This window comes from Talpa europaea (genome assembly GCF_964194135.1).
Source record: "Talpa europaea genome assembly, chromosome: 10".
Lineage (NCBI taxonomy): Eukaryota > Metazoa > Chordata > Mammalia > Eulipotyphla > Talpidae > Talpa > Talpa europaea.
The window spans coordinates 104,187,941-104,210,809 of record NC_140077.1 but is presented as its reverse complement, the minus strand read 5'-3'; the positions used below and the strand labels follow the sequence as shown (position 1 = coordinate 104,210,809).

At 41.7% G+C, this 22,869-nt stretch overlaps 2 protein-coding genes across 6 annotated transcripts in view; both read left to right on the top strand.

The window, feature by feature from the left end:
- Nucleotides 1-2,768, top strand: part of TRIM2 (tripartite motif containing 2) — a gene marked incomplete at its 3' end in the record, with an annotated part of 35,761 nt that extends 32,993 nt beyond the window's left edge. For all 5 annotated transcript variants that reach the window (XM_084245840.1, XM_084245839.1, XM_084245842.1 and 2 more), the window contains 2 exons: nucleotides 94-234; nucleotides 2,616-2,768. In XM_084245840.1, the coding sequence (XP_084101966.1) occupies nucleotides 94-234; nucleotides 2,616-2,768 (294 nt within the window). The remainder of the gene's footprint in view (nucleotides 1-93; nucleotides 235-2,615) is intronic.
- Nucleotides 2,769-13,559: 10,791 nt separating this feature from the next.
- The window catches only part of MND1 (meiotic nuclear divisions 1), a gene marked incomplete at its 5' end in the record, with an annotated part of 40,320 nt that continues 31,010 nt past the window's right edge, over nucleotides 13,560-22,869 (top strand). The window contains 4 exons of the mRNA XM_084245590.1: nucleotides 13,560-13,586; nucleotides 15,114-15,179; nucleotides 18,851-18,908; nucleotides 21,625-21,773. Coding sequence (XP_084101716.1) covers nucleotides 13,560-13,586; nucleotides 15,114-15,179; nucleotides 18,851-18,908; nucleotides 21,625-21,773 — 300 coding nt within the window. The remainder of the gene's footprint in view (nucleotides 13,587-15,113; nucleotides 15,180-18,850; nucleotides 18,909-21,624; nucleotides 21,774-22,869) is intronic.

Here is a 22,869-nt window from a genome sequence, read left to right as displayed (position 1 = left end):
GCTATAAATAACCTGCTCAGATAGATATTTTTAAAATCCATGATATTGGCTCAACTATTTTAATTTACAGTAATTCAAAAATATTTCATGCAGGTGTTTAATCAAGAAGGAGAATTCATGTTGAAGTTTGGCTCCAACGGAGAAGGAAACGGGCAGTTCAATGCCCCGACAGGCGTGGCCGTGGACTCCAACGGCAACATCATTGTGGCTGACTGGGGCAACAGCAGGATCCAGGTAGGCAGACGCACTCTGGGGCATTTCAGTGCTGGGCTTTTGTTAGTAGTGAGGAAGCGACTGTCCTCCAAAATGGCCTGCTTCTCATTCTTCATGGGTTAGGTCATAAGGCCATAGGTGACTTCACCAGACTTCCCAGCTAAGCAAGATGGGGTAGAGAAAGCGTCAGCATGTTACCAGACCACACCCCAACCTTAAGGCATCTTCACATGCACCCACATACTACCAAAGGGCCTGGCACTGAATTTAAGATGACAGATATATTATACCATTATTTCTAGTAACTTCTAACTGAAGAGTTTCACCGCCTTTCATTATGAATAGAGGGGGCAATCACAGTAGCTTTAGTAACACCTGTAATATTACCACCAAGAGAAATCACAGACCTTGTCATATTACTATTATACCCTATGCTATGGAGTGAAAAGGAGCAGATGAACTTGGAACCATCACTCATGCTGTGTGGAAAGAGGCACTTCAAAAAGATCATATACCATTTGATTCCATGTATGTGCCATTTGCAAAACAAAAATAATTATTGAGAAAGAAAACAGATCCGTTAGGGACAATGGGAGTAACTGGGGGTGGGGGTGGACATGACCACCCAGAGGCAGCCAGGAAGACCTGTTCGATAGAATATTCTGATATTGTAGAATATTCTGATGTGATGGTAGTTACAGGAATCTACACTTGGGATAAAATGTACAGCTACACATCCACATCCCAGCATCCCTTTTATAAGATGGAGACTTTGGGGGGGAACTGGTTGAAGGGTACACAGGATTTCTGGGCACTATCATGGCAACTTCCCATTAATCTGTTATTATTTCAAAATCAGAAGTTACCAAAAGCAAATCTGAAAGAAGAATACATTTGAGTATGCATCTGTGGTTTAGGAACAATGGTATTGTAAATGGCATTTTGATATTTTGACTGCATATTAAAAAATGATAAAAATGGTAGCATTCTGGAAAAAGCACATTGAAACACTATTTTGAAGTGGAGTCTATAGTCTTTGCAAAGGGGCCCCAGCACAAAAACGTTGATTTTTCTATAAGTCAACAACAAAACTGTCAAATCCCCAAGGAAGGAAGACCACTCTATTTTCTCAATTGTCTGTGTAGACACCTGCATAATCTAAACATGCATTAACAGGCAGGGTTCTTCATCCTGCCATGCACCTGAACACCCACAGTGCTCTTTAAATCTCATAGCTCCCAGGGGTCTCTGTGAGGACAGCCATCAGAACTTTGTATCCAGTGTGTATACCTACGTCTCGGATAAAGAACTGAGACAACACTAAATGCCTTTATTTCTCCAGTGTATTTATCTTGTTTAATTACCCCAGCAGGCAACTACATTTGAAAGAGGCATTCTGTATCTGACGGGAAGTCAGAAGCCAGACAGGGAGCCAAGTCCACAAAGCATTTCCATGTGGGACCACCGATGCTAAGCTGTTTGTGCTCATACACCTGTTAGCTTCCACTGCCTTTTAAAGCACTCCACAGGGCAAACAAATTGTCCAGAGGAACCAGCTTAGCCCTTGAAAAGAAGTTTTTTTTTAATTTCATCACAGCAGAAGCTTCCAGACCAAAGACGACCACTTCATATCCAGTGCATGTTGCCCCAGTGACTTCTTGTAACTCTTTTCTTTTTACTTAAAGACTTATTTTTATTTATTTATGCACATAAGAACTGGGGTGTAGGCCAGAAGTGCGGGGGATAAGAGGATTCACCAGAGACAAAGTGGGGAGCAGAACAGGCAGATCTACTGATATACACTGCTGAGGGGAGCAGTGAGCGAGACAGAAGAGGTCTGGTGCACCATGTGGGTAGCTCCGTGGCGGGGGATCAAACTCATGCCATAGTGGCTGGCAATTGCTTGATAGCGCAGAGACTTTAATCCCTGCACCACCCTTGTAGCTTTTCTCTAAAAAAGAAAATATAATCTATTTTCTCATTCTCATGATCACTCAAGACGGTTCTTCTGTGGTCTAGTTGCTCATTTTTCTCTCTAATGATTGGGGATAAAAGAGAGACGTGAAGCTGGAAGGGAAAAGTGAAGGCTTTGAGCGAGAGATGCCGGTCACACATTTTTCACGCTCTATCAAACCATTTCCATCAAATATGACCACCTTAAGAATATACTGGCCGAGGGCATGTTCACTGTCTGTAACTCTGGGACAAGGAGAGAGGGAGAGAAGAAAAAATAAAATAAAGGGAGAGAGAGAGAAAGAGTAGATATGTTAATGTCCTAAACAAACCTCGGGAGTATACATGTTTTATATAAAAAACACTCATATCAAGCACTTTCTCACTTTTATTTCATCATACCATTCAATCTTTTCCTGTATAACCCTCTGGTTTTATATTTTCGACAGGTGTTTGATGGAAGTGGATCGTTTTTGTCCTATATTAATACATCTGCTGACCCACTCTATGGCCCCCAAGGCCTGGCCCTGACTTCAGACGGCCACGTAGTGGTGGCAGACTCTGGAAACCACTGCTTCAAGGTCTATCGGTACTTGCAGTGACCTTGACCGTTGGCCGCTGGACACCCCTTTTACAAAGGTCTTGCACTATAAACTGGAATGAATTTCTCGGCGCGGGACCAGATTATACTAGACTTTTCATGCTAAATGGAATCATTGGTGAACTTTCCAAGGTTGTTTCTGAATGTAACAGTTTCCTTAAAAACTGCATATCTGATTTCTGTAATTCACCTTTAGGGTTTAAAAAAAGGAAATTTCTTCTACTGAATCTATAAAAACTGCAAAGTTTTACTCCTGTGAACTATGGCCTGTAGGACAGGGATTTATGTAGTTGAACTAATTTTGCAAATCAAACAAGCATTTAAAAAATCTAGAATATTTAAAGGTTATTCGTTAATCCTGTGAATGATAGCTTTTGCGCAGAGCTTCCAAAATTAAAACAAAACAAAAACAAAATCTATTGTAGTTATATACTTTATTTAACCTCAGTCACAAGACCTGGGGAATCTTTTAACCTCACCTTTTACAGTAGGTATTACTTTGGTCACTTTTTTTGGTTATCAACAGTGACATAGAAATGACTTTAGGAGAAAAAAAAGAGACTGTCATGCAAGTCTGATTAGCAGGTCTATGAGTTTAGCACTTAACAATCAATGCAAATTTCCCATCCATTCTGGATTCGATCACAGATCCTTTGGATATATTCCTTTCACCTGCTCTCATTATATCAAAAAACAAAGTACATTTTCAGGGCAACCTGAAATACCCAATGCTTTGCAAAGCATCTTCCAATAGTAATGCTACCTTTGGCAGACAGCCCTTCCACTCCAGATTCGTGCACTGGAATGTAATCAAGAAAAGAATGAGTGATGTTTTATGTGCCATGTTCTCACATGTCTCTCTTCTTCCACTTCATGAAAGCGAAAGCTTTACCTCCTGCAAAACGTCAGCACATGTAGTAGGACACCAGTATCCTAGGACAGAGAGCCATAAGTAGCCCTTTGGAGGACTGTGGTGTCAACCAAAGGCATGCGATTGATGAATGGTTTTCCCTTAGAAAGCAAGTGTTACCAAAGTTGTGTTATCTCAAAAACCTTACAGGTAAGGGCATGTTATGGTTATTTATCATTGTCTAATGAATAGTAGAGGCATTAAAGGACTATGTATACATGATTAGGGTAAGGTAGAATGTATCATATATATATACATATATATATAGCTGAACCTTTGGTGTATTGAAATAGGCAGCACTCTGAAAAGCAAAGCATTGCCCAGCCTTCTTCAGCACGCCCTTCATTGCGCAGTGAAGCTGCCCCAGGAGAACACGCCCTCAAACAAACGTGATTCTTGCCACTTTCCAGAAATGGTGGTGGTGACTGACCTTGAGTCAGAAAATGGCCTTCTATGCTTTCAAACAAAAGAGAACAGAAACAGGTCAAAAGAAAAGTTGAATTTGAGTTCCAAGGAAATCAAACCTAAGTATAAATGTGTTTTAAGAAATGCTAAGAGTAATTTAGCCAATCTGTCATTGATAACTGTAAAATAAGATGTGGTCTATTTCCACAGTTGAACTTTCTACTCAGTTCTACCAAATAGGATGCCAAACTCGGCATTTTCGATAATGACTTTGGGATCTTTTTCACTGAAAGCACCTTAGAACTGTACCATAAGAAAATAATTCCCTTATGTGTAACTATATGAATGTGATGTTTACTGCTTATTAATTTATAATGCAATCACACTCTTATATAGGACTTTTTAAAATTTTGAAGGGAAACCCAGCTACTTCCAATTGTCTGTCAAATTTATTATGCCTAAATCAACACCTGGAAGAATTTTTTTCAGGGAGATTTACATCTAGGTTTAGTATTTTTTTAAGTTAGGTAGAGTTTTCAAAGTACTTGAGCCTGTCTGTAAAATTCAATAACATTTTTAGAATATTAAACTAAGACATGGTTTCCTGACATCAGTGAAAAGTCTTTGAATTCACACATTCATGTTTGATGAGTGATCACGAGGTGCCCCAAACTATGCCAGACACCAGGGGTAAAGTGAAGACAAGAATCCCAGCCCCCTTGGAGTTTACATCCCAGGGAGGGAATTTCATTCTGCTGTTTATTAACATTCTGCATAAAAGATAATAGTTACTATACTGTTTAAGAGAAAACTTTTAAAATGGTTAAATTCATTTTAATTTATTTTCACAAGTAAAAATGCTTTCCTATTTGGACCTCTTTCTACACTTCATTTAGCCAAAGGGCCAGGAAGTGATGGATCCCTTTCCAGGCTATTGATCTTAAGACTTAGTTTACGGAAAAGGTTTTTTTTTTTTTTTGGTGCAACATTTAAATTATATTTTTGAATTGAAAAATTTAATCAGCCATCCCATATTAGGTTGGGTCCTATATTATGGGACTATATTAGGTCCATAAAGATTAGCCATCCCATATCTTAATAGTAGATTGAATACAAGGCAAAAAATTTTGCATTTCAAATTTGCACAAACTGGAATGAAAGAATAGATATTTTGATTCAGACCTGTTCCACTATCTGAAACAGTTGCTATGGGCACCCCAGAAATCACCATTTTTTCCCCAAAAAAATATGATCATCTAGATTAAAGTATACATAACATTTCACATTTGAATACAGACGTGCATTTACTGTATTTCTTGGTAAGCATATTTTAGGGAAGAAAGTGCTGCTGATAATAGAGGAATAGACAAGATTTAAATGCAATTTTGTCACATTCTATGGAAAATGGTTTCTGGTAAACTGAGAAGGATATTAAAATAAGTGACTTTTTTTCTGGGCTACCATTATTGTTTGATTTCTCTTTGTTAAGTGTACAGAACCTGTCATACCTTCATGATAAGTAGCACTGAAAAATTACTCATTCAAATTTCCCCTGGGCACTTATGGCAAAATGTTGCCAGTTAGTACATGAAGGTCCGTGACTGCATTCCCTCCCAGGGAGCCCTCCCCTGCTGGACACGGGAGGTGGAAAAGTCACCGGTCCGTCCAGAACCACATCAATAAAAAAACCTTTATGACTGTTCATCCTTTGTTTTGAATAGTAATTAGTGTCTTGATCTAACTTTAGTCTCCAGTAACTAAACAAGTCAAGTTTCCTTATTTCAATTTGCTCTCACTAGAGTTGAGACAAATAAATGTCACAGGTCCATGCAACTGGAACACACTTGCTTCTGCTAAGTATACAGGGTATGTCCTAATGTGGAGTTAACTGGAATAGCTGTACATGAGCAAGTGTATATGGGTCCTTATGTGAAGGTCATTACGTTGGTAATGCCTACTGAGTTAAATTGGAAGAAATTGCAAATATCAGGTAATTGGCAGATGACTTCAAATGGGAAAAATCTTTTTGTACATTTGGACTCTATAGTATCCTCTCTATTCACCAGCTTCTGAAAAGGGAGGAGTATTTGTAGTTTAACCATGTGAAAACAAGACATTTCCAGGAAGGATAAAATTGAAGCTGTTTGCTTAAAACCGAAAGTCCTAATACTGTTGCATTCTATAAATGTTGCAGGGTTTTAAACTTTACAATTATTTTAATATTTTTGATAACTAGGAATCTAGAATTGCCATAAAGGAAACTAAGTGCCCATTAAAGATTTGTTTGGTATAAATAAATAATTTTTTTTTTGCTTTAAATGACAGTAAGCTACAAATCATGATGTTAATCTTTAAAAAAAAATTTCTGAAGATGAATTGTGTGGCAGTGATTGTGTGGTCTGTTTGTGGAGAATGTATGAAAGCTATTAATAGTCTAAAATAGGTTAATTGGCTATGTTGTTCCAGTGAATGTACAGCACTTCCATTAACTTTGGAAAGCAGCACAGCCTTAAACTCAATGCTTTTGCTTTATGACATGGGAATGTTTTGTCATCCACAGAGTGTATCCTTATCATAGAACCCTTTTTATCATCCTCAAGTCTATAGCCTTTCAATCCTACGTATGATTATGAAAGTTTTTTGCTTCCTTTCTTTTTCAATTTTGTACATTCCATCTTTATAGATCTGTTTCATACTTTTCCTGTGTATAGAACACTAAGTCTTGCCCTGACATTGGTACTTTCTCATGGTTTGTTCTTTTATGAATCAAAATGCTGACTGCTTATTTAAAGAAAAGAGTGAGCGCTGTGTATCCAAGTGTTTGTACGTTCATAGCTGCATACGTACCACAGTATTTTGGATGCTTTAGTCTACAATAAAACTTTAAATTAATTCTGTCTTGAAACATAGGAGAAACAAGTTTCATGTGTATATCTTTATCATGCACAAAATCTCCAATCATTATAATAAAGCTTGTTTTCTCCATTTCCAGGGTGAATGTTTGTTTCTTTTTTCAGTGAAGGGAAGTGAAGGAATGTTGTAGAATATGTGCAAGAGATCATTACGTCAACCAAACTGTTTACGCTTATGAGAAGCTTAATAAAATTTTCTTAGTCGTGCTAATAATCTATTAGCATTTAGGATGTAACTTCAACAGGTATTTGGAAAATCATGGGATATGCACAGCACATGTATTTACATGGTGTAGTAGATCAAAATCACTATCCTCATACTACAGAACAAAGAGACCTTTGGCATAAGTTTAATAATGTTGCAGAGTAAAACACTAGGAGAAACTAAATCAATGGAATGCTATGCTTCCCTAACAAGCAACAGGAGGTACAAATTCCTATTTCAGATGCTCTTTTTATGTTTTCAGTAGTGTATACAATTAAGTCTTCATTTTGCAGCACCTGCAAACGAAGGGATCCAAACTTTTGCTTGGAATCACCATCTACTGTCGTCAGGTGGTAACGTAGTTTTGAACATTTTGACTTGAAATTCATTCCTTGTTTTTTAAAAAATAAAAACAAAAAAAAAGGGGGGATTTTTTTTTTAAGATTTATTTATTTGTTTATTTATACAAGCACTGGGTACAGTCAGAAGCGCGGGAGGGTGAGAGAATTCACCAGAGCCAGAGCGGGGAGCAGCGCAGGCAGAAGGACCGAAGTACACTGCTGAGGGGAGCAGCGGGCGGCAGGAGAGGTCTGCGCGCCACGGGGGACCCTCCTCTGGTGGCCGGGGAGCAGCCGGGGATCGAACCGGCGCTGCAGAGGCTGTGGGCAGCTTCGCAACCCAGCGCTCAACCGCTGCGCCACCGGGGAGGCCCAAGGGGGGGATTTTTTAAAGCTAGAAAAATAGTGACTAACTGGGGAAGAGATGAGCGGCAAAGTGAGAAAACAAAAAAAGGGCGCCCCAGATTGGGCAAATCCGGATGGACAGAGGTAGTGTCTTCATCGCCAGCAGCCAAACCTCTATTTTACAAGACAAACTCAGGTTGGATTTCTGCTGCGCTAAGAAAATGTAAACACAAGAGCTCAAGACTTTCTGGCGCAAGGGGTTAAGACGAAACCTATGAAGCTATCTGCAGCCACTGCAGCACGTGGTCGAGCCCCGGCCAGGGAGCTACCCACATGGTGCGGCAGACCCCTCCTGCCTCACCCGCTGCTCCCCTCAGCAGTGTACTTTGGTCAGTCTGCCTGTTCTGTGCCCCGCTCTGGCTCTGGTGCGTCCCTCACACCCTTCCCATCCCCCCTACCCCACACCCCGCACCTCTGGCCTGTACCCCAGCTCTTGTATGCATAAATAAAATCTTTTAAAAAAAACTTTCTTGGGCCTCCCCGGTGGCGCAGCGGTTGAGCGCTGGGTTGCGAAGCTGCCCGCGGCCTCTGCGGCGCCGGTTCGATCCCCGGCTGCTCCCCGGCCACCGGAGGAGGGTCCCACATGGCGCGCAGACCTCTCCTGCCGCCCGCTGCTCCCCTCAGCAGTGTACTTCGGTCCTTCTGCCTGCTCTGCTCCCTGTTCTGGCTCTGGTGAATTCTCTCACCCTCCCGCGCTTCTGACTGTACCCAGTGCATGTGTAAACAGAACAAACAAATAAATAAATAAATAAAAAACCATGCCTCTATAAAAAAAAAAAAAAAAAAAACTTTCTTTAAAAAGGGGCTAGGGCCTCCCCTGTGGCGCAGCAGTTGAGCGCTGGGTTGCGAAGCTGCCCTCAGCCTCTGCAGCGCTGCTTTGATTCCCGGCTGCTCCCCGGCCACCAGAGGAGGATCCCACATGGCGCCCAGACCTCTCCTGCCGCCCGCTGCTCCCCTCAGCAGTGTACTTCGTAGGTCTGCCTGTTCTGTTCTCCGCTCTGGCTCCGGTGAATTCTCTCACCGTCCAGCACTTCTGACTGTACCCAGTGCTTGTATAAATAAATAAATAAGTAAATAAATAAATAAATTAATTAATTAAAAAAATAAAAAATAAAAAGGAGTTAAATTCTACCCCGAAGAGAAAGTGGAGGAAGCATGGGGGTTCCCCGACACTGCAGACCCTGGAGCCACTCAGCGCTGACAGCTGGGACAGGCCCCGCCCCCGAGCAGGCCCCGCCCCCGAGCAGGCCCCGCCCCGGCCGCCCGCCCGCTCGGCGCCGCCGCCAGGGGTCGCTGCGCGCCGCGGGGACGAGGCTCGGCCTCTCTCTCTCCCGCCTCCTCCCCTCGCTGCTCCGCCCCCGGGGCGGTGTCGGCGCCAAAATCAAACCCGCTCTGCGCCCCGCCCCCGCCTCGAGCGCCGCCCGCGCCACCGGAAGACCCGCGGCCGCGCCATGGTAAGAGCTGGGGTCCGGCCGGCGCCCGTGCCCCGGTGTGAGGGCGCAGAGCCGAGGGGGACGCCGAGGGGTCGCGCTGCCCCCGCTGCACTTCCGGGGGGGCAGCCCCGCAGTTGCGACCCCCCCCCCGCCGCCCTGCACCCCGCGGCAGTCCCGGGGAGGGAGCCGCCCCCCCAGCCCCCCAACCCCCCCGCCCCCCAACCCCCCCCGCCCCCCTCCCACCCGCCACGGGCGGCTGAGGCGGGGCCGCGAAATGTTCTCGAGCGCTCCGGGGTCTGTTGGAACGCGCCTGGGCGAGAGCTGAGCCCAGAGGCCCGGGGCTCGGCCCCAGGGCCACCCCGGCATTTGGAACCCCCTGCGGGCTGCTCCGGGACCGGAGACCCCAGGGCCTGAGTGCCGACCCGGGGTGGTTTTGTGAATCGGGACAGTGGAGCACGTTATGAACTGCTCGCAATTTCTTTTTTTCTTTTTTTTAAGATTTATTCATGCATACAAGAGCTGGGGTACAGGCCAGAGGTGCGGGAGGGTGAGAGGGTTCACCAGAGACAGAGCAGGGAACAGAACAGGCAGACTGACTGCAAAACACTGCTGAGGGGAGCAGAGGGGAGACAGGAGAGGTCTGCCGCGCCATGTGGGTATCTCACTGGGGCCCGGGACTCGAACCCGCGCTGCAGAGGCAGCTTCACAGCCCTGCTTCAGCCGCCTGCGCCACCAGGGGAGGCCCCTGAACTGCTCACAATTTCAAAGGCGGCCTAACCAAGCCTCATTTGATGCCAGTTACACCATGGCTGTAAACAGAGTCCTTTTCCCCAAAGGGCGAGAAATGCGGGACTTCGGAGCCCGAAGTCGACCCGTTAGAGAAACTGGCGCGGAGACTTCCCTGCGTACCATAAAGGGTTAGGTCTGGGACGATGACCCACCGTCTCTCTGTGAACTTAATGTTTTATTGCTCGTCAAGTCGTTTTCGTAAGCCTTCAAAGTTTCATGCCATTTTTGTCTGCTTCTCTTGGCAGAAAATCAACATTCATTAAGTGGATCTAAGATTTTAATATCTTAATTTAGCTAATGGCCGTTATTTTGCCGAGCTTCTGCTGGACAAGGATCCAGGTTGTTCGGTGTTTATTTGAAGCTACTTGTCCAGATATAATTATAGCTGATAACGGCTTTTTGTGGTTAAACTAACAACCTAGCCATCTGGGCGTGAAAGGATTTGAAGAAGCCAAACAGGACTACACTTAAATCTGTTAGCATCTGTTAACTGGCTCTGGTGTCGTTTTTTTCTTTAGCTAATCTGACTAGTGAGAATTTTGCAACACAAATGCTTTAACTTTGTCTTCTTGCCTATTCTCTCTACACCTGAATCACCTTCAGCTACTACATGGCCTGATGAGCTATTAACTCTTCAGATGCTTCCCTATAATAATGAAGAAAGATGAAACAAGTTAGAATAAAACTTTTTATGACATCGGTGCTTCCTATTGTTTATGTAGGATCAAGAAGTTAGCTTAATGTTTTGTTAACCAAAGACAAACTGTTCTCTTTCAGGATTGGGAATTAATAGTTTGTTATGGTTGAGTTTGTAGGGTGACATTTATAATCCAGTTATCTTTTTTGGAATTGGAGAAATTGAATGGAAGTCTCCTTCTTCCGAGGATAGCAGATAGCGTCTACTTTTACTCTTTCAAAAGGCTATTGTAATTAATCAATTCCTGATTTTAGGAATTCTGTGACTCCCACTTGAAGATCATTACTTGGGTAGATGATTTTTAAGTGGTTTGAAGTATATTGGTCAACCAGAAAACTCTCTTGTCCTCAGGTCAAGTTTTGAGTCCCCTTAAAGCTTGAATGTATTTCTAACTTTATACTATCAGGAGATTTTCTTCTATCTTAAGCAGTAAATGAACCCTTACTGATTTATTTTGGGGGGGGGTGGATTTCTAAATATGAATTAACATAGCATCTTTTCGCATTAATTATTTTATTTCTGTCCATAAGACTCCTACTGTGGTTGATTATAAGCCTTATCTGCCATAAAAGAGCAATGTAAGTGGATGCTGCAGCTCATGGTGTTTCTTAAATGTCATAGCTGCTGAACTGAGTGATTCATGGCTTTCCTAAAACTGTGTAACACACACACACACACACACACACACACACACACTTTTTTCCTTATTGCCTACCTCCAGGTGACAGTTTCTTATGGAGGCCGTGGGTCTCTCCAGCATTTATACCAAAATGTCAGGAGTCTTTCCTACCTAAAGCTTAGAATTCTCAGGGCCCACACAGTGCCCTGTGACTGTGCCCTGAAACTCAGCCTCCAGATTCTGGGCTGAAAAAAGCAATCCTGAGGCACAGTTAAACCCCGTGAGGAATCATTTTAAATATTCATGCCAAGGCTGAAGGCCCCTCCCAGAGATGTGATGAGGGTTTGGAGGGACCTACCTGGCCATCAGCATTTTTTTAAAACTGAGATGATTCTAAGGTATGTCTGTTTGAGACCCGCAGGACTGAAATGGGCCGAAGGCACCTTCTGAGTGTGAGTTTTCATTCGTGGGAGAGACCCTGGAGGCCAGTGCAAAGGGAGGCTTGTCAAACATTGTTGAACTCTGCCTCTGGCCCCCAGGTTCTGTGACCAGGCCTCCGTGGCTTCTTGGCACTTGCTCATCTGGGATTTCTCTATCCAAGCAAAGCAATAAATGGCTGCCACCAGATTCCTTAGTATTAATTCACCTGGTATCATATTGTGGGGGTGAAGTGGGGATTGTGAGGTTTGGGAGCCTGAAGAGCCTCGCATTTTAAGGTTGCAAGCTTTTAGATACAGGGTTCTGGACTAGGGGGCTTGTCACCCGACCTGGCACTAAGCTCTGGGAAGGCAAAGGCAGTTCATGTACATCGCCTGAGAGTCCAGCAAGCACAGCTTTTCATTTGTACTACGTGAGTTGGTGGTGTGTGCTGGGGACATCCACAGTGACTCAACCTGGTCTGGGGGCTCGGAAAGTTCTCCTAGAGTGAGAAAGGTGAAACTCAGCCTTGGGAGACTCCACTGGAGTTGCGAATAGAAGGTAGAGGAGAAGCTTGCAAGAGCATTTTTTTTAAAGATTTATTTATTTTATGTATACAAGAGCTGGGGTACAGGCCAGAGGTGTGGGGAGTGAAAGGACTCACCAGAGACAGAGTGGGGAACAGAACAGGCAGACAGACTGAAATACACTACTGAGGGGAGCAGCAGGCGAGCCAGCAGAGGTCTGCTGTGCCATGTGGGTCACCTCCCCTGCCAGGGATCAAACTCATGCTGCAGTGGCTGTGGACAGCCTCATAGGTTGTGTCTTAACCCCTTGCACCACCAGGGAGTCCCCAGAACAGGCAGATTGACTGAACTACACCACTGAGGGGAGCAGCAGGGGAGTGAGGAGAGGTCTGCTGCGCCATGTGGGTTGCTCCCTGGCTGGCTGGGGATAGAACCCATGCTGCAGTGGCTGCAGACAGCCTCATAGGTTGCATCCTAACCCCTTTTGCCACCAGGGAGGCCCTGCAAGGGCATTTTTATATTTTTTTATAAGATTTTTATTTATTTATATAAGCACTGGGGTGCAGGCCAGAAGCACGGGAGGGTGAGAGAATTCACCAGAGCCAGAGCGGGGAGCAGAACAGGCAGAAGGACCAAAGTGCACTGCTGAGGGTAGCAGCGGGCGGCAGGAGAGGTCTGCGCGCCATGTGGGAATCTCCCTGGCCGGCCGGGAATCGAACCGGCGCTGCAGAGGCTGTGGACAGCTTCACAGCGTGGCGCTCAGCCCGCTGCGCCATCGGGGAGGCCCCAATAAGAGCATTTTTAAAACAGCACAGAAATGGGGAAAAGCTCGCAGTCAGTAACTTGTGTTACAGCTCAATTTGTTTAGCTCTCCAAGTTGTTAGGGTAAACTGAGGGGGGGGGCTGCCCAGAGGGGTACATTAGGGGCAGCTGATGGAGGCACCTGTAGCTCATTCTGTAGTGATTGACTGCTTCTGCATATTGGGAGCCACTCTGCGATTTTAAGCAAAAGAGAGGCCTGGTTCTCTTTGCTCTTTGGCGTGTGGAGTGTGGATGGAGGCTGTGCTGGTGTGGGCTGGGCACTGCAGTGTGCTGCAGAGACCATGCAAGGCCTGAATTGAGGTGTGTAGCAGAGATGGAGCAGAGACAGCTGAGCCCACAGGTTGGTGGTAGGTTGAATGTTAAGAGATAAGGGATCCCCGCGTGACTGCCAGGCCTCTGACCTGGGTAGCAAACTAGTAGCTACTTGAACTTGAGCTTCAGAACAGCAGATTGGGGCATAGGTGGGGAGAGCAGAGGTCAGCGTAGGCCTCCTGAGTTTGAGGCCTGTCCAGCAGGCAAGTAGGTACTGGACAGGGATGCTCAGGAGCACACTAAGGGGCTGGGAGCTGACTTAAAGATCTGAGGTCGCAGGGTGAGAAAAGGTGACCTCAATGGAGAACCTAGAGCTGCAGTGTGTGGGAGGGGGCAGAGGCCGGAGAACGTGAATGTCAGCCTACTACTGTGGACACCTGCCGCTCGCCAGGGAGCCACTGAGCTCACTGCTGTGCAGCCAGGCAGTGGGTTTCTGTTCTGTGGGTCAGATGAAGTGCTGCACGCTTTCCTGCTGTCCTCAGCTCCTGTCCTGGTGTTTTTAGTTGGATAGGGACGATCTTTGTTTCATTTATGTCTACTTTTAAGTAGTGTGAGTGTTAAAGTTCTTCCTAAATGTCCTGAGTAACTCTCTTTTTCTTCTTTTTTTTTTTTTTCAGAAGGAAGTTCTCAAAACTCACATGTCACTTTGTTTGCTCCTCCAATGGGGCGTGTGAGTTGAACAGGTGTTTTGTTGGTTTGTTTTTTTTTTCCCTGTGAATCTTTGCAGTGAAGAAATGTGGCTTTTTTTTTTTAATTTTTTATATAGTCTATAGCCATTATATAGTAAAAATTATTATTAACGTACATTTCAATTACATGTGAGTGACCTCAGTTTCACATTGGCTAAGGGGTCTGCAGAGAAACTGTAACCTGAAGTGACTTCCACTTCCCACGTTACAGGTTTTTCCCTTTCTCTCGCCTGCCCGCCGCGGTTACTCTAATTTGTCACTGCCTGCTGTAGAAATCACACCTCCTCCTCCTGTCTCCCATCATCTGGCCAGAGACCACCTTGCTTACCTCATCTGCCTCTGCATACTCCAGTCCTCTCAGAATGCTTATCTCTCTGGAACAATCCTGGGTGCCCAGGTCTCCTGTCTCACCATTTCTCAACTTCCTAAAATCCTTTTCATCTCTAGTCTAGATCACCTCCTCCTTCCTCAGGGTGGAATTAATCCTTTCTGTCCTGTCTGTACATGTACCTTTTTATTTAATAGTAGCTATGTCTGTATTTTCTTTGGGAGATTGTAAGTCTTGAAGGCAAGTGAAGTGCCTTACCATTAACTCATTCAATAAATGATGAATTTCTACAAAATGACAAGACGCCCATCTTGCCCACCATCCTTACTGTGCTGGCCAACCCCGCCCCAGGCTTGGAAGGGCATGGTAGGGTAGGTATGATGGGTCCTCTGGCCTGACACTAAGAGTTGTCAAATGTTGTTATCAGACAAAACCGTACACAGAATTTCTGATAATGTTTTAGATCAGCTTGTTTTACAATGCAGTGTTTTGTTTCAAACACAGTGTTTACCATTTAACTTTTGTGTTTGTGCTTTAGTCGAAGAAAAAAGGACTGAGTGCAGAGGAAAAGAGAGTCCGCATGATGGAAATATTTTTTGAAACTGTAAGTCATCTTCCTAAGATTTTTAGTATGTTGCATAGTTGTCTCCTTAGGTCTGTGTTAACCGCCTTTTTGTGAGAGATCAATACTGACCATTTGTGAGAAGGGATAAAATTCTGCAAACATTTGTGGTGCTTGTGAGCTGTGGCATAGGAAAGGACTTGTCACTTGGTGAAATCTCTTCATTCAGACTATTGTACACACCCTCTTTCTGAAGCATATACTAGACTGCTCCCCCTTCTGCCTGAAAATAGTAATAATGGCTCACAGTATCATTGGCAGGGACCAGTCACTGCCCTGGGCACTTGGTGTGGATTGTCTGATTTTGTCCTTTTTACTAACAAGAGCTCATCCACTTATTTGATACTGACAAAGTATCATCCACTTTTCTCAGATGAAACATGTGAGGCACAGCCTAAGATACCAACTCTGGATCTAACAAAATAGAAGTGACAATACTAGGATTCAAACCCAGGGAGGACAGCTCACCTGATTTCAGAGACAGGGCTTTAATCCTGCCTCTCTGTCTGAAGACATTCTTAATCTGTCTGTGCATAAGACATATTTGGTAGTACGTAGGCCTCCTTAATTTATTCCAGAAATTTGTGCCCGTCACTAACAGGAATATGTTCAAGTTTTGGCTCCTAAGTGGCAGAGCCAGGATTCAAGCCCAGGCTGTCGGCTCTTGAGCCTGTTTTCTACACCAAGTTGCTATTCAGTGACTTTTCTTCGCCCCCTAGTTAAAGTCCAAACCTTTGACCTACAAAAAATATTAACCTCCTATATATTAGTACACAGGTCCTTCAAAATCTAGTTTGGCCCCAATCTACTAGCTATTTTCATTGTATACAAATGTGAAGAAGATGGGGGGAAATGGTAAAATGGAATAGGAAATTAATAAGATAAGCAATGGTAGTATTTGATTTTCATTTTGATAGTACAGAGTCTAAGTAAGACAAGTGAAATGTTCTGGGAACTTGTGTGTTAACTGTTTGCCCTCTGATTAATCTCCCTAATCTCACTTAGAGTGACTTACAGATAGTCATTGGCAATTCAGCAGAGTATCATAGTAGTAATGATGACAAGATTAGGAAGGTGGAATGATGAAGTTTGTGTGGTTACTGTTCTGTTCATTGAACTATTTTTCCTATGTTCTCAGAACAAGAAAAATAGATATAATTTCTATCAGACAGTGGAAAACTGGGGAGAGTGGTGGGGGAGGGGATTATTTTGTGCTTTAGGATATTGTTAACTCCCTCAAATATCAAAATTGGCTGTTTTTGATTAGAAATTTTCCACCTCTTTTGGATAATAGCAGGAAGGCACTAATGAATATAATACTAAAGAGTATTAGCAGTTTTAAGAAGTTCAGTAGTTAGTGAGCTGTCATGTAAAGCCAGGAATTGGTTGTATTAATTAGTTGATTGATTTCAGTTTATGTATTCATTCATTGTATACTCACATATATATTTAAAGTTGCTAACATAATAGAAATAGACTTCTTTGCTTTTTACACTAGGAAGAACATGGGAGCAGCGGAGCTCAGTGATAGTGAACCTGACCTCTGTTTTATCTAATAGCTCTGTAACCTTAAACAAGTCACTTGACCAAAGTGTCAGTTTTCTAATGTATTTCTGATCTAATAATTGTATCCAGCTCACAGTATTGGTGTAAGGATTAAATGAGGCAATCCGTGTAAAACATTCCAGTGCCCAGATCATAAGAGCCCAGTTGAAAGTTGTCTGGTTGTGTGACTGTGTCTTCCAGGAGACCTTACACTTAGCTTGCATTGTTATTTAAGAGTCAAAGCCATTGTATTTATATCTCCTTTGTTATCACTGTTTATTGCCTGGATAATGATATTTACTGTTTTCTCTGTCCACTTAAATGATCTCAATTTAGTTATAAGGTTTTGTTCTTTGCTAACTCATTTGTTTACACAGCAAACCTGCTGGGGCAGCCACTGTGTTGGGACTTCCTTGGTGGCCACATATAGGATGATGTCTCAATAAGTTCATGTTCTTTTTCCAGGGAATCTAAACTACTTGCAAATAGGTCTGATTAGTTGATTTTTCTAGTCAGTGATTTATTGCATAGTCTCTGCAATCCCAAGATACTATCTTTAAAGTTTATTCCCACATGTACAAAAATTGTTTTCACACTCTAAGATCAGTGACTTAGTACTTTACTTAATTTGCTGAATCTTTCTTTAAAAAATATTTATTTATTTGTTTGTTTGTTTGTTTGTTTGTTTGTTTGTTTGTTTATGCATACAAGAGTGGGAGTACAGTCCAGAGGTGTGGGGCGGTGAGAGGATTCACCAGAGACACAGAGTGGGGAACAGAGCAGGCAGATTGACTGAAGGGGAGCAGCGGACCAGTCAGGAGAGGCCTGCTGCGCCATGTGGGTTGCTCTGCCCCTGGCCAGCGGGGAGTGGAACTTGTGCTGCAGAGGCTGTGCACAGCTTCATAGGTTGCATCTTAACCCCTTGCACCACCAGGGAGGCCCCTAATTTACTAAATCTTAAGTGTAATGATATAGTTACTTTTCCAACATTTTATTATGGAAGATGAAAGAATTTTATAGTGACTGTCCATATGCCCAACACCTAGATTCTACTTCAGCATTTTACTCGTTATATATATTCATTTATATTTTCATATATGTGTGTGTGTGTGTGTGTGTGTGTGTGTGTGTGTGTGTGTATGTATCACCTACCACTGTTTTGTTCTTCCGTCAGTTCATCTTTGGGGGATGGGGTAGAGTATACTTCAAAGGAGTTCTTTATATATCTGGGTAGCCGTCTTTGTCAGGTATGTTTTGTGAATACTGTCTTCTAGTCAGTATTTGTCATTTCAATTTCTTACCAGGGCCTTAGATGAGCAGAAGTTTTTAATTTTTGTGAAGTCTAATTTCCATCCTATTGAAGTTGACTTTTCAAGTTTATTTTAGGAGAAATAAATCCCAGATTTCTAAAACAATCACAATAATTCTGTTCTACTTACTGAATACTTCAGTATTTTCACGTCACTTTTTTTATCCAAGTTCTTTTCTCCACTTCAACCAAGACTTACTACAAAAAGAAAGGAGTGTTCTGCACAGAATTTGCCCCCAATAATTAGGATGAAATGTTCTCCATGTCTTTCTTCCCATTTAGATTTGCATGTGGTGGACATGTACCAATTAGATGAGCAATTGATAGACAAAGACAAATATGTAATTTTTCCTTTGTTTAGGTTTAACTCTTCTATGAAACATTGAACATAAACAAATCTCCACAGTTGTCTTTTTTACTTTTAATTCAAACTCCTCCATCTGTGACATACAATGTGTGTCAGAGCGCTATTGTGTTTTCTTGAAATCAGAGCGTGAGAGAAACTAATTCAAGTTAACAATTGATTAATCATAAACAAGCTTTCATACTTCAGTGGGAAGATATTCTCTCTGATTACTATAAAATAGAATGTTCATGCAAAATTGATCCATTTTAAGTTCTATTGAGGGTATTGAACAAGGTAACTGTGATGTTTCTCTAGTTCCATGTGCTGGACCCTATTGTTAGTTTCAGGCATGGTTTTTTTAGTATACTTTAACATCTTAATTATGGTAATATACATATATAGTAGAAAGTAAGTACAAGTTTCTTATACCTTTTTTTTTAACCTTTCAAACAGAAAGATGTATTCCAATTAAAAGACATAGAGAAGATTGCTCCCAAAGAGAAAGGCATTAGTAAGTATCAAAGATGTGCTGGGATATCTCGGGAAATGGGAAATCATTCACCATTAACAGCCTGTAACATTCCCCTGTAACAGCCTCTCACTTTAGAGAAACAGAAATTTCTAGAGATGAGTAATGGTTGCAACAGTCCCTATGTAATTTCTTTGTGTCACAGACACAATTCTTCTGTTTGGAGAATCTGCTCTGAAAAAACTAAAGTGGAATATGCATGCATCTGCGTACACGCACGTACACACACACATTGTGCCCAAGTTTATTTGTGAGTATAATTTACATCAAAAGGAGTAAAAACTGTTTATGCTTGGTCTAGTATTTGTTAAATATGATCTCGTGTCTTTACATAGTATATTAGTTTTTTAAGATTGTTTTAGTTATTTACCTTATACTTGGTGGTTTAACACAATAGAGATGCATTCTCTCATAGTGGCCAAAAGTTTGACATCCAGTTGTTGGCAGAGTTGTTTGTTTCCAGAGGCTCTAAAGGAAAATCCATTCCTTCCTCTTCTCCTCGCCTCTGGTGATGGCCAGCAGTGCCTGGCTTGTAGACACATCATTCTGATGTCTGCCTCTGTCTCCACATGGCCCTGCCCTTTGTTTTCTCCCCTCTGTCAATGACACCCACCATTGGATTTGGGACCCACCCTAAATTCAGCATGATTTCCTAGTGCGATCCTTGATTACCAGTGTATAAGCCTTTTTTTCCAAATAAACTCACATTCACAAGTTCTCGGGGCTCTCTTTCTGATTGTGAAATATATATACATACATATATATACACATACATATATATATATACATACATATATATTTACATACATACATATATATATATATATATATATATAGAGAGAGAGAGAGAGAGAGAGAGAGAGACACAAGAAAATTTCTTACCAGATTTGGAAATTATAAAGAATACAAGGAAAATCAAAGTTGTGCATAACCCTGTATTCTGAGAGCACCACTGTTAACAGTCTGTTCATCCCTCTGAGAGGAACTGTTGTTGCATGCGGTGTTTTGTGTTCATGTATTTTTTTGTAAAATTATATCTTCCACATTCACTCATGTCATTTGCTTTTAAAAATTGATGTGCAACATTGCCTCTCTTAATGATTAATTCTGTGACCACCCACGATACCACAATTTGCTTAGCTCATTACTTATTGTTGAACAGCTAGCTTGTTTCTAAATTTTGCTGCTAAATTTAATATATAATTAGCATTCTATTCATAATTTTTTCCCTAAAAGACTCATTTTTAGAACAATTTTAGGTCCCCAGCAGAGTTGAGAGGAATGACAGATTTCTTCCATGCTCTCTGCCCCCACACATGCGCAGTTTGCCCATCTCCATGCACCAGTGCATGTCTGTCACAGGTTGTGACCTACACTCCTGGGTACACCATCATCATTGCCCAAGTCCGTGGTCCACATTGTGGCTTCCTCTTACAGCCTCAGACAAGTGTGTAGTAACATGGGCCCATCACTGCAATATCAGACAGGATTTTCACTGCCAAAAAAATCCTCTGTACTCCACCTGTCATTCCTACCTCACCCCCTCGTGAATTTTCTTCTGCATCTCATATTACTTCATTAGGAATTGTCTCTAGAGGTAGAATGTAAAACAGACCTATGCAGTTATTAAGCTCTTTATATGTGTTCTCAAATTGCCTTTGGAAAAGACTGTACCAAATTATACTCACATTCATTTCTCAGGACTGTATTTTTGTTTTTAAAATTACATTTTATTAAAGATTGTACTTTTCATGAAAGATTGTACTTCTTTACAAGTTTAGGTTGAATGTTTTGCATACTTAGTGTCAAGATTCCTTTTTCATTAAATCTTTAATTTTGCAATAGGTTATATCTGGGGATAAAAAACTTTTTGACTAATTTTTAATTATACTCTTAATCATAACATTTAACTTTATAGTTTAATTTCTCCTAGTCGTTTTAAACCTATTCTTAGCAAAAAAGGTAACACATGCTCATTGTTGGAAAAAAGGAAAATGAACAGAAAACAGGAGATAAAAATCGCCTTTTACCTACCATCCAAAGATAACCACCATTTCTTAGTGAATACTATAGTTTATTTTTGTGTATGACACACTCTGTATAATCCATTTTGAATGAACATATATCTATGCCATTAAATATTTTATAACACAAATTTAGCAGTTGTATAATATCCCATCACAGTAAAATTCTTCTAAAAGTACAGTCATACACTGCTTTTCAGTCTGCTATTGAAAGCCATGTTACAACAAGCCTCCTCAAGCATACCCATCATTTTCCTTGGTTGAATTTACAAAAGTGGAGTTTCTACATAAAAGTCATGCATGAATCTAAAGTAGTAGATACATGTTGCCATTTTTTTCCACCCATGTTGAGAGAACCCATTTCCCTGAATTCTTTATTATATCTGTTAGTGCTTTTAATTTCGTAGTCAAGAAATCATATATCATTGCTTTATTTTGCATTTCTCCAGCTATTTGTGGGATTGAATATCATCTTGTTTATTGAGCATGCACATTTTGTAGAAGCTGTTGGTAGACTTACTATTTCTCTGTCAGACTATTTGTCCTTTCTTGGTTATTATTTTTAAAAAACTGTTTATTAACTTTTTAACTCTTGAGCTGGAAATGTGTCCCCAGTTACTCCCCTTTTAGTTTATTTATGATGTTTTAATAGTTTTAAAAATGATCTCTCCTAGCTGCTATGTCAGTCAAAGAAGTCCTCCAGAGCCTGGTCGACGACAGCATGGTGGACTGTGAAAGGATCGGAACATCCAATTACTACTGGGCTTTCCCAAGTAAAGCTCTTCACGCACGGAAGAGGAAGTTGGAAGTTCTGGAATCTCAGGTAAACAACCACAGTTAGGATTAAGTAAATGTGTTTTACTTAATCCTATTTTCATTTAATGGTTTCTGTTAAAATTTTAACATGTATTATTTGATTCAAAGTCTAAAGATAATCAACACCTCTATCCTTCTCCCAAACAATGCCAGGACCTTAGAATATTTTCACTTTCATCTCCCTATATGCCATGATATTGTTTTTTATTTCCTTTTTTAATATTATTAATAGATGTTTGTTTCCTCTGGGCACTAATTTTAGGCTTGCAGAAATACCGCAAGGCAATACTTCTCCACAAACACAATTTTCCCCATTATTTATTTTGTCTTGTAGTAGTGTGGATGGTTTGTTACAATTGATGCAGTAATATAGATAACTTATTATTAACTAAACCGCATAGTTTACATGAGGGTTCACCTTTCTTTTGTACATTCTGTGGATTTTGACAAATCCAGCAGTGTCCTGCGTCCACCATTCCAGTGGCACACAGTGTAGCTTGACTGCCCTAAACATCCCCGGGCTCCACTTACCCCTTCCCTCTCCCCCAGCTTCTGGCTACTACTGACTTTTTTATTGTCTCCATCGTTTTTCCTTTTCCAGAATTATGGTTGGAATCAAACTTTCAGGTTGGCTTCTTTGATTTAACAATATGCATTTAAGTTTCCTCCATGTCATTTTGTGATTTAATAGCTTATTTATTTTTATTGTTGAATCATATTCCATTCTGTAGTTGCACCACTCTTTATTAACTTAATCAGCTATGAAGAAAATCTTCATTGCTTCCAAGAAATATGCATCAAATGTCTATCAACTATGTTTTATCCTTTTGTAAGACTGATAGAGTGAATTATCACATGCAGTTTAACAAATAAGCAGGAAATGGAACTTCAGGGGAAGGGGCTATGGACTTGTTTTGGGGTGCGGGGAGGAAATTTCTCTGGAAGATAACAAATTGGAAAAGGTCCTCAAAAATAGTAAAATAAGTGAATTTCTTTCTGCTTGGAAGTTATGTGAGATGGCATCTCTTCACAAGAAAATCTTCAAACAGCACTTTTTTAAATGGGTTTAAGAAGGATCAAGTTTGTACGGAGGCTTCTTTCAG